The following is an 11584-nucleotide window of genomic DNA, read 5'->3' as shown; positions in this document are numbered from 1 at the left end:
GATGTGTATTACCACAACTGATATTGGGAACATAATGAAATATTCGGAGGAATTATTTTTCTGCACCCCATCGTAATTACAGACAAATGACCGTCATACACAGAAATGGCAAAAGCCATGGGATACCTCGAAATATCGCATGGGACCTCCTCAGAGGACCCAGTCCATTCCACGTAAACACAGCGCACACCGTTATGGAGCGACCACCAGCTTACACAGCGTCTTGTTGACAATTTGGGTCCATGGTTTCGTGGGGTATGCACTACACTCGATCCCGGCCATAAGTTCTTACCAATTGCAATCTGCCCAGCCCACAATCTCCCATGATCTATCGTAACTGATATAGTCACGAGCTTAGGAGAAGCGCTGCAGGCTTGTTGCGCTGTTAGCAAAGGCACTGGCGTTAGTCGTTTGCTGCCACAGCCTATTAACGCCAAATTTCGCAGCAGAGTACTGAAGAATACGTTCCTCGTACGTCAGACACTTATTTCTGCGGTTATGTCACGCAGTGGTACTTGTCAGTCAGCGCTGATAACTCTACGAAAACGCTGCTGCTCTCAGTCGTTAAGTGAAGCCCAGTGCTTTGTCAGTGGTGAAAGGTACTGCTTGAAATTTGATATTCCCGGCACATTCTTGACACTGTGCCGGCCGCAGTGGCCGTGCGGTTCTGGGCGCTACAGTCTGGAACCGAGCGACCGCTACGGTCACAGGTTCGAATCCTGCCTCCGGCATGGATGTGTGTGAAGTCCTTAGGTTAGTTAGGTTTAATTAGATCTAAGTTCTAGGCGACTGATGACCTCAGAAGTTAAGTCGCATAGTGCTCAGAACCATTTGAACCATTTGACACTGTGGATTTCGTAGTACTGAATTCCGTAACGATTTGCGAAATGGAATATCCCGTGCGTCTAGGTCCAAATGTCATTCCTTTTTAATTCCCGTCGTGCGGCTATAATCTGATACCTGAGTACAAATGACAGCTCCGCCAATACACAGCCCTTTCATACCATGTGTACGCGATACTACCGCCATCTGTGTAAGTGCCTATCGCTATCTCACTACTTTTGTCACCCCATTACAGTAAAATAAGAGGGATAAGAGTTTGTACCGGAAGACTGAATTTTTTCCAGTCTGCTTTTCGAGGGAGGAACGATCGAGCAATGGTTCTATGAATCCTTCGTCAAAAAATTATGTGTGAACTACAGAATACTCATTTAGAGTATGTAGCAGAAAATGTCACATGATAGTGACACTGAAGTTGGTTCTATGAGGATAATACGCAAAAGATGGGAGAGCCAACTTGATCAAATCACAGCAAGGCATCATTCTACTGGAGGTTTGAGTCATATTGGCAAATATGAGGTAAACCAAACTCAGACAAGTATGTGACATTACTAAGTGTTCACCCTTATGGTGGTTCCAGATAGACGCAATTGTTAACAAAGGCTCTGCGATAAGAAAGTTCGGTCAATGATGATTGTTACTACAAGTGCCGGTGAGCGATATTTACTATTACATATTTAGGGTAAGGAGACGATGAGTCCATCGCATCTACCGTTTGTCATTGCTGTAGCTACCGGATAAGTGAGTAGGGTCGCTAGTCCTGTGATTAATGTCCATCGCTCGTCACAAGAAGGAGTGTCTCAGTGGGCACGCCAACACCTAGGAAAAGCTGCAGGTCGGGGCAAACGATTATTATCACGGATGAATTCTTGCCTAGCTTGGAACTTTGCAGCAGACGTGTGTTGTTTTCGCGAGAAGCTGGGAATCGTTATGAGTCATCAGACACTTGAGAAAGGACGAAGCAGTGTCCGAGTGAAATATATTTTTTAGATGAACGCAGAGATCTCAAGACTTCCCAGGGTGAACCATTACTGTACATGTCTACAGATATGGCGTTAATGACGCTTATGCACGAACTTATGCCTGTACAAGAGTTGTTCATTTCACCCTACAAGACGACAACACTCAACCACAGAGAGATCGTCTGTTGGACGAATATCTTTGCTAAAGGCTGGGATGTACATGAGAGTTTTTGCTCTCAGGCAGTTTGGTACTCTCAGATAGTACCCGAAGAACTGATTGCACTAGGGGCAAATTTTCCATGATAGTTGCTATCTGACAGTTCCCTGCGAGTACTTTTTGTAAGTGTCTGAGATTATTGCGAGAGCAGATGTCGGAAGCTTTTACACACGGCTGGATGAGAGTGTCTTTGAGAGCTGAGAGATCAGTCTCTGTCGTACTTCTGTACGTGAAGGAAGAGGTTGCAATGGAAGAGCGTCGGGCTGCAGCTGCACGTCTAATACTTTTACTGACAAATAAAGAAGAATCCTAAGGAAATGCAATCCGAAAACAAAGGAAGTAGGTTACAGTACGCTTGTTCGCCAACAGCTTGAATACTGCTCAGCAGTGTGGGATCCGTACCAGATAGGGTTGATAGAAGAGATAGAGAAAATCCAACGGAGAGCAGCGCGCTTCGGTGCAGGATCATTTAGTAATCGCGAAAGCGTTACGGAGATGATAGATAAACTCCAGTGGAAGACTCTGCAGGAGAGACGCTCAGTAGCTCGGTATGGGCTTTTGTCGAAGTTTCGAGAACATACCTTCACCGAGGAGTCAAGCAGTATACTGGTCCCTCGTACGTATACCTCGCGAAGAGACCATGAGGATAAAATCAGAGAGATTAGAGCCCACACAAAGGCATACCGACAATCCTTCTTTCCACGAACAATACGAGACTGGAATAGAAGGGAGAACCGATAGAGGTACTCAAGGTACCCTCCGCCACAAACCGTCAGGTGGCTTGCGGAGTATGGATGTAGATGTAGATGTAGATGTAGACGTAGATCCTATGTTTTCTGATACACATTAATATTCACTAGTAAGAGAAAGTTGGAAGACGTAACTGTTGGCATAGTGTACTTTATTCAAAGCGTTTTTTGCTTACATGTATGTAGAGAAGGACACGTAATTCAATACAATTGCAAAGTAGGCAAGCTAATTAGACTCCAGCATTCTCATAAATCCAGTAGCGCAAAGGAAAAATATAGGTGTAGATGCCAGGATAACCGGGTAGTCCACACCCGCTGCTCGCGGAGACGATCCCAACCTGCGTTGAGCCGGACATCAGAGGACTGCCCTCGTCGCCCACGCAAACGTCCTTGTCGCCTTCACTCACTCCGGCACAGATCATGTTTCTGGTGAGATTGCCGTAGGTGGCATTGCACACGGCGGTGTCTATGATTTCGATATTGATGGCCCGGAGTTCAGAGGGGAGGCTGCCGACAGCCGAGGAGGCGCCCCAGCCGGCGACCGTGGCGGGGCTCCCTACTGCCGTCTCGTTCCAGCTAACGGATATGACCTGCACTCCGGGACCGAAGACGAAGTGCTCTAACACGTACAGCACGCCGATGTCGTAGTCGTGGCCATCGTAGTAGTTGTGCCTCCTGGCCAATTTGACGGTGTGCACGTAGCCGCCGCTGCCCCGGCTCGAACTGCCTGCTCGGAGTCGCATATTCTGGACGGCGCCGTCGACGATGCAACGGGCGGTAGTCAGCGCCCAGTAGCTGCTCAAGATGGACGCTCCACAGTCGCTGCTGCCGCCTCTGAAACACGAAAGAACGCCTACACTCGTTTCCATAAAACAAGTCAAATATAAAAGTGACGATAGCTCAGGGTGTTATGCTCTGAGAGTTACTGACATGAAAATACGGTTCATAAAACGAATTGACACTATCTGATCGAAGGTATATGAACACATATTAGTGGACATTAATATGGGGAACATTTTCCAATTCATGACGGGGCGGACACAGTAGCCAGTATGTACGGGGTGACAATTATTGAACTACAGTAGAGCGTCGATTATCCGAAGTAATTGGGGGACATGGGTGCTCGGAAAACTGGTTTGTTCGGATAAACGAACTGTACATGTTTATTTGCAAAAACAAGCACTGTACAGTAAATTTATTCATAAAAACAGCCATCTCTTTTAGTATTACAAAGTAACATACAAAGGCAACTTCAGTAGGAATATATAGTATGTGGCGCAGTTTATTAAATAAAAATATATGCATATTACATGCGCATTTTGCATGAACAATACACACAGTAAACAAAATTAACGTTTAAAAAAATCCTTTATTTTGCTCTGTCTAAGCAAGCCTACACGCTTACGAGCAGCTAAGTCACGTACTTTTTTCATTACAGATATCTGAAACTGGTCACTTTGTAAGTAGGCTGTTTAGGTTCTTATATTGGTAACGCCACGTAGCGCTCTGAAAATCTCTGGCTGTGCTGTGTGCAGGCTGTGGCTGGTTTGCATTGTTGTTGGCTATTGTAGTGTTGGGCAGTTGGCTGTTAACAGCGCGTAGCGTTGCGCAGTTGGAGGTGAGCCGCCAGCAGTGGTGGATGTGAGGAGAGAGATGGCGGAGTTTTGAAATTTGTCATGAACTGCTATATATATTATGACTATTAAGGTAAATACATTGTTTGTTCTCTATTAATATCTTTCATTTGCTAACTATCTCTATCAGTAGTTAGTGCCTTCCGTAGTTTGAATCTTTTATTTAGCTGGCAGTAGTGGCGCTCGCTGTATTGCAGTAGTTCGAGTAACGAAGATTTTTGGTGAGGTAAGTGATTTGTGAAAGGTATAGGTTAATGTTAGTCAGGGCCATTCTTTTGTAGGGATTTTTGAAAGTCAGATTGCGTTGCGCTAAAAATATTGTGTGTTAGTTTAGGCATAGTCATGTACAATTTTTCTAAGGGGACGTTTCATATGTCGACCCTTAGCCGAGGATACCTCACTGGAATCTTCTGATGTAGTTTGTGTAATTAGTGTAGCTATTGTTTATTGCTAGCGCGTAATTGTAGAGAGAATCTCCTTTGTAGTTGCAGTCTTTCATTGTTGTACAGTAAAACAGTTGTGGCATGCATCTAGATTTGCACCAAGTATTTCGCAGCTGCGCTTGCAATTAATTAGATATTATTTTCAGTGCTATGTTAATGTGTTCTATTATTTTTGCTCTTCAAATTGTGCTTTTCTGTGTTATCGTGTGAAATATTGTGACAATAATGGCGTGTGAAAAACGTAACACTAGGCTCCAAAGTAAACTGAGAAATAATAGTGACGATGAGCGTAGCTTATCAGCACCACTGTGTAGTGAATTAACAGACATTCGAAGTAGTAATTTGGTAATTGTGCATAGGAAAATGGAGCGGGCGGCAAATAATGGTGTAGACAGTTAAACAGGTAGCGAACAGGGAAGCATTATCGATCGATCGGTCAGCAACAGCTCGCCTCAGGAATCCGAAATGACAGAACACAATATTGCAAATACTGTAGACTGAGGTTTTGGGTCCTTACCGTTTTCTCAAATGAGTCAAGACACATTTTCTGCTTGTCAAAATGTGAATGTTGCCGGTGAAAATGCACTGCCAAAAAGCATAGAGAAACAGATTCCAGACACTAATACATTATTATTGCAATTAATGCAACAAATGGAACAAAATCAGAGACAAACACAGCAAAAGCTTCAAAAGTTAGACGCAATGGAAGAAAATCTTCAAAAGTTAGACACAATGCAAGAAAATCTTCAAAAGTTAGACACAATGGAACAACACCAGAGACAAACACAGCAACAGCTAGACGCAATGGAACAAAAGCTTCAAAAGTTAGACTCAGTGGAACGTAAGCTTGAGCAAACACGTGAAGATTTAACTACTGAATTACATAACATTGAATCGAAATGTCAAAAGTCAGTAATGATGTAAAAACACAAATTTGTGAGCATTTTCAACCTATTTTTTCGCGGCATGAAAATGCATTACAGAATCACGAAGCAGCCATAAAAGAACTGCAAACTATTGTTCATGAAAATCATGAGACCTTGCAAGCTAACACTGAATCAGTTGCATCTACCGATTCGGTTACGCAACTTGCAAAAACTCAGGAAAACTTAAAGGACACAGTAGATACTCTAAAAATTGGTTCAGAAAGACACATGGAGGAAATTAGTTCATTATCAGAGAAAGTAGTTGAACTTTCGGATCAGCTAAATAATTTATCTACGAAGGTAGATGATAATCTGAATGACACAAAACCGGTAGTCTTTAATGACACAGAAGAGTGCGAACAAATTAGGAAATTCAAACAAAATCAGAATCAAATAAATACGCAACACCAAAGAGAAATCCTTGAAGTACAAGATCATCTGACACAGGTAATACAAGAATTACGTATTTCAGAGGACACTCGCGCCCCAATACGGGAAGAGGGACATAGAAATACGGAAAAGCCACAAAATAATAACACAGGGCATTTCGGAAGTTATGAAATAAATTGGCAAGGTGCACCGAATTTTGAAATGGAACCGCCGAAACGACGTAACAATGAGCGATCTGCTACTCGCCGACACGGTGATTTTGACTATAAGCTGTTCATTACTACACGTAAATTCAAAACGTTTAAGAATTCTAGCAATGACATTCATCCACAAGCATGGCTCCATCAATTCTCTCATTGTTTTCCTCCTAACTGGTCATTGGAGCACAGGTTAGAATTTATGTGTGGCTACTTGGAGAATGAACCAGCTGTAAAAATGCGATCGGTCATTCACGATTGTCACAGTGAAGGAGATTTTTATCATGCCTTCCTCTCAGCATATTGGTCTCAAGCTACACAAGACCGAGTAAAACATGGCATCATAATGATGAAACATTTCGAACAATCTGAATTTTCCAGTCTTGTGAAATATTTTGAAGAGATGTTGCACAAAAATCAGTACCTGTCAAACCCATACAGCCCCTCGGAACTCATCCGCATTTGCTTAATCAACTACCTGAACATTTACGACATATTATTTTGGCAGGACGTTGCAAAGACGACATTGAAGCTTTTCAGGGACTCTTACAAGAATTAGAAATTGACACTGACAATCGTGGATCGCGAAAACAGGAACACAACAATTACAGGTCACATCCGTCGCAATTCCATGGTGAAAGAAATAATAACTGGACACGACAAGGCTATTCTCACAACACAAATCGTGACAAAAAGAGACACCACCTGTATGACAACCGTTGGCAGAGTAGTAATAACAACAGGGAAAGATCACCTCTCCGCGGTAATGACTATCACAGAGACAATCAGAGAAACAGACAATATGGGAACCAAAATAATTATCATCAAGGGAGACAGAATAACTTTAGATGCAATGGTCCAGAGCACAGTTACGATTCAGGGAGAAATTCTCCACCACGTGACCGACAAGAAAGAAACTATGGAATCTACCGACATGACGACAGACGATATAATCGTAACAACAGACCTGAATTGCATCAGTACTGGCGGGATTCAAACAGAGCAGGGCCCTCTCGACAAGGTGAATTTGTAGAAGTTAGGTCTCCAAATCCCAATAATGATGCGCGCCAACAAAGAGACAGACAATGACTCGCACCGCAGGCAGCCGCAGACAACCACAGTGGTTAGTTTATGTGACAGCTACACGATTTTATCACGACGCTACTAATGAGTAACAAGTTACAATGTTGCTTTTGCAGTGTTTCTGTTTTATATCTGCACCGTTTTTCTGTATTATTCTGGAAAGTAAAACATGTTTTAGTAGTAACTTTTGTGGTATAGCTACAATGAGACTGCCTTTTCCGTAGCACAACAATACGTTACAGCACAGTACTTTCTTCATCACGGCAATAAGCGTAATAACTAAGATACCTGTACACAAAGCGTTTCACTTTTGTTTATCATGAGGTAAGTACATTGGCTTCTGCAGAACTTAGCTTTCGGAGGACAATAACTACGACACTTCCACAGAGATTATCTTACAGCAAGACGCACATTTAGCACTATAGGACACGTATTTGAGTGATTAATTTTGTACTTAAATCATTTATTTTTAAAGATATTTGAAGTACAACGATACAAAGGTTTTCCGTGATACATTTCATTCCATTGCTGTAATCTGTAACACCTGAGAGTATAATTACATTAATCCTCAGGGGGGTACACGCCCACTTTGTGTAACATGTGTTTGGCAAGCACAAGGAGCCCTAGCTAATATGGTATTTGCTTATACAACTTTACATGTCGGTACCATATTTCTCTAACACACAAATTACACAGCTATCTGATCATTTAACTGAGAGATAAACATTTTTTTTATTACATCAGTGACAAATGTTTACGTAATTACACAGTTGGATAACTTCACACTTAAGAGACTGTATTTTGTCTGTACTTTGTGAATTGTTCATATTTTTTCGGAAACATTGTGATACTATGAGAGCTTTGAATGATGTATTTGGTATGAGATCATGATTTTTAAAGTACGTTTGAGGTAGATGACACTATTGAAATGAGCAAAGAATTTTCTTTAGGTTTTGAAATTATTGCAGAAAGCTACGACGTTTTTGAGATTTGACTGAGGTGTTATGATGTTATTATTACGACGACGATGTGTATTATGCTGCTGAGGTATGTTTATGATTAATAAGCTGATGCTATATGAGTTATTTGATTATGCTACGTATCTGTTATGATGAAATATTGAAGACGTGTCAACGAATATATATATGTGTAATAAGGTAAGGAGTAATGAATAGTGGTTAGGGACTCTGACTTGTGAAAAAGGATGTTGGAAACCAAGAACCGTACTTTAAAAGTTATGAAATGTGTGAAAATGCGTGAATGTATCACAATGCCGGCGAAACTTTTTTGGACACTGTTATATTCATAAGATTTTGTTTCTACACATTTGCAACGCAAATTCTCGACCCCTGAAATTTTGTATATGAGACTGTCACTGTAGCGGAAACTGCTGTCATAAATATTTCAGTAAGAAAGTTAAGTGACCACCTTCACGTAATGCATCATGGGCAACCAGCTGCACGAAAGACGCCTGGAAAAAGGCCATTAGTGTGTGCCTTTCAGAGGCACAGGTGGAAAAAAAAGGGGAGGCCATTATCCTCGCTATTGACATTCTTTTGCAGAAAGCATCGTAAATACGACACTCTCAAACTTGAAAACATGATTACACTGTAGAGTTCTTAATTTATGATATTTACTGAAATGAAATGATGAGAAACATTTCATGTCTATTGTCTTGCTAGTTGAAAGATTGTTTACTGCATTATGAAATGCCATATGGCTAGTGAATGACGTTTCACGCCTTGCTTTGCCTATTTTGTTTAATATCTAGTTTCTAGCTGCACTACAGCATTGGTTAAAATAAAATTTAATAGATGTACTAATATAAATATTTTATGCCTACAGATCCAGTAAATAACCATTTTAAAATCTACTTAAAAAAACGAGGGAGCACAAAAAGACATTTCCCTTCACAGGAATTGCATACATAATTTTTGTCAATGACTGGGTAACTTATTTAGTAGTGTAATTTAAGGTGATGCATCACCCTAGCGTTAAGATGTGACATAGGTATTAAACATGGCCATTTTTACTGTAATATTTTTTCTGCTTGAGCTATGTCATGTTTAGATATAAGTTACTGCATTTGCTGCTGCTGTTTGCCAGGCATAGTGCTACTAAATTTCACTTTACATTACTCTGTTAAGCCAGTTTTACTACTGATTTATTTTTCTTGTTTGCTGCTCATTGCCTTATATTAGTTGTAATACTGCTGCTTGGTTTGCCAATTTGCATTTTTTAGTCCTTGTGGTTTGTGTTAATTTGTTATGTGCTGCTGCATTGCCTCGTCCCTTGGTATATATATCTGAGCTCAGTAGATTTAAGTTAGCTTAAGAGGGGATAGACTATATAAGAAACTAACTATGATGGATTGGAACAAATGCATTGAGAAGCTATAAGAAAATGGTTTGGCCAAAAAAAAAGTAGTGTGAAGTGGAGAAAAACTATTTTTGAAAAAGGATGTGAACAGAATACAGAAAGCATGCTTGGATAGGATTTTTTTTTGCTGGAGCAAATGTCGAAATAAGAGGAACGTTCTATGGAATGAAGTTTTGGGTTGGACTGCAGTACCAAATGTTACACTGAAAATAAACCCTGTCCTTTCCTTTTGTGTTATCCCATTATGTGTTTGTGTACCCTTGTGTATTTGTTTTCTTCCTGTCTCTGCATAGTTTCATAGATTTTTTTCTTCTAATACTAAGCTACATTCACTATGATGAGGAATACTGTTATCCTCAAATATAATTGGCATTAATAATATGTTATTTACCTTGTAAATATGCTTAGACATTATTTATTCTGTTTTGTTTTAATGCTCATGTGTAAAGTTGATGTTTCAAAAGTTATTCTGATCTTTTATGTATGTACTCATGTCATAATTCCTGTAACACTGATGTATATGTTATTTCGATTCTTTTGTAAAGCTTATACTACAAATGTTATCTGTATTATTATGTTTTTAATGATGTTTTCTGTACCTTTGTAATTGTATTCTCATGTTATAAAATTGTAATTGACACCAGTTCATCATATTATTAACTTGTAAGTTCCATTTCACTGCACACGTTTCTGTTGGTGATAGTATATGGACAATATGTGAGAAGTAGGGACTGTTAGTGTTTGCACGTATGTTAATAATTCAGCAAGGGACTGGATAACAGCATTGCTGGTTCTAAGGACAATTCCAAAAACTTTGTGAGTGCACAAGTGGTGGTTATGGACTTGCTATATTATCCGCAAGACTTTTCAATGGTGATTGTGCATCTGCACAGTCGCAACAGATGGTTGCTGGCTGTCTCTACAAGGACTACAGTGGGTATGCATCTTTGATGACTCACCAATACCATTATTTCTACAAGGACTGCAGTGGGTCTGCACCTCTGGTGGCCCACCAATACCGTAATTTCTACCAAGACTACAGTGGGTCTGCTTTTTGATGACCTACCTACCAATATTCTTCAAAACTTCGACTGACTACGGTGGGTTTGCTCTGTTGTGGCGCATTACCTGTCTGCATGTCGAGAGTCAGCACTGTCCTTCCGTTGGAAGGACAACACTACGTCTTCAAGACTGCATGGAAATCCACTACTTCCGTGTGCATTTTCTTTTACTGCTCAGACTTTGAGAAAAACACTGCTATTTTACTGTGATGAATGATCAGGACTGTCTTTATGGACTGTGAGAAAATTTTAGCTTTCGACCAACATTGTATCAATAAGTATGTGCATATGATTTCTTTGTTATTGTAATTGTGAAAATTTTTTTTAACAAATATGTATTGGCCAGTGCCCAAAACAATTTGTAAAAATTTTTGTGGGGAGCATTGGGGCTATATAAGTAGGCTGTTTAGGTTCTTATATTGGTAACGCCACGTAGCGCTCTGAAAATCACTGGCTGTGCTGTGTGCAGTCTGTGGCTGGTTTGCATTGTTGTTGGCTATTGTAGTGTTGGGCAGTTGGCTGTTAACAGCGCGTAGCGTTGCGCAGTTGGAGGTGAGCCGCCAGCAGTGGTGGATGTGAGGAGAGAGATGGTGGAGTTTTGAAATTTGTAATACTGGATATCATGAACTACTATATACATTATGACTTTTGAACACTATTGAGGTAAATGCATTGTTTGTTCTCTATTAAAATCTTTCATTTG

General features: G+C 40.6%; 1 protein-coding gene across 1 annotated transcript in view; it reads right to left on the bottom strand.

Annotated features, from left to right (window-relative positions):
* Positions 1-2968: 2968 nt before the first annotated feature.
* LOC126088370 (trypsin beta-like) overlaps positions 2969-11584 on the bottom strand; it is a 54444-nt gene continuing 45828 nt past the window's right edge. Inside the window, exon 2 of the mRNA XM_049906508.1 lies at positions 2969-3602. Within this exon, the coding sequence (XP_049762465.1) occupies positions 2999-3602 (604 nt within the window). The 3' untranslated portion in view covers positions 2969-2998. The remainder of the gene's footprint in view (positions 3603-11584) is intronic.

The sequence above is a fragment of the Schistocerca cancellata genome, chromosome 6 (genome assembly GCF_023864275.1).
Source record: "Schistocerca cancellata isolate TAMUIC-IGC-003103 chromosome 6, iqSchCanc2.1, whole genome shotgun sequence".
NCBI lineage: Eukaryota > Metazoa > Arthropoda > Insecta > Orthoptera > Acrididae > Schistocerca > Schistocerca cancellata.
Note: the sequence above shows the minus strand (reverse complement) of the source record. Positions and strands in the feature narration are given on the sequence as shown.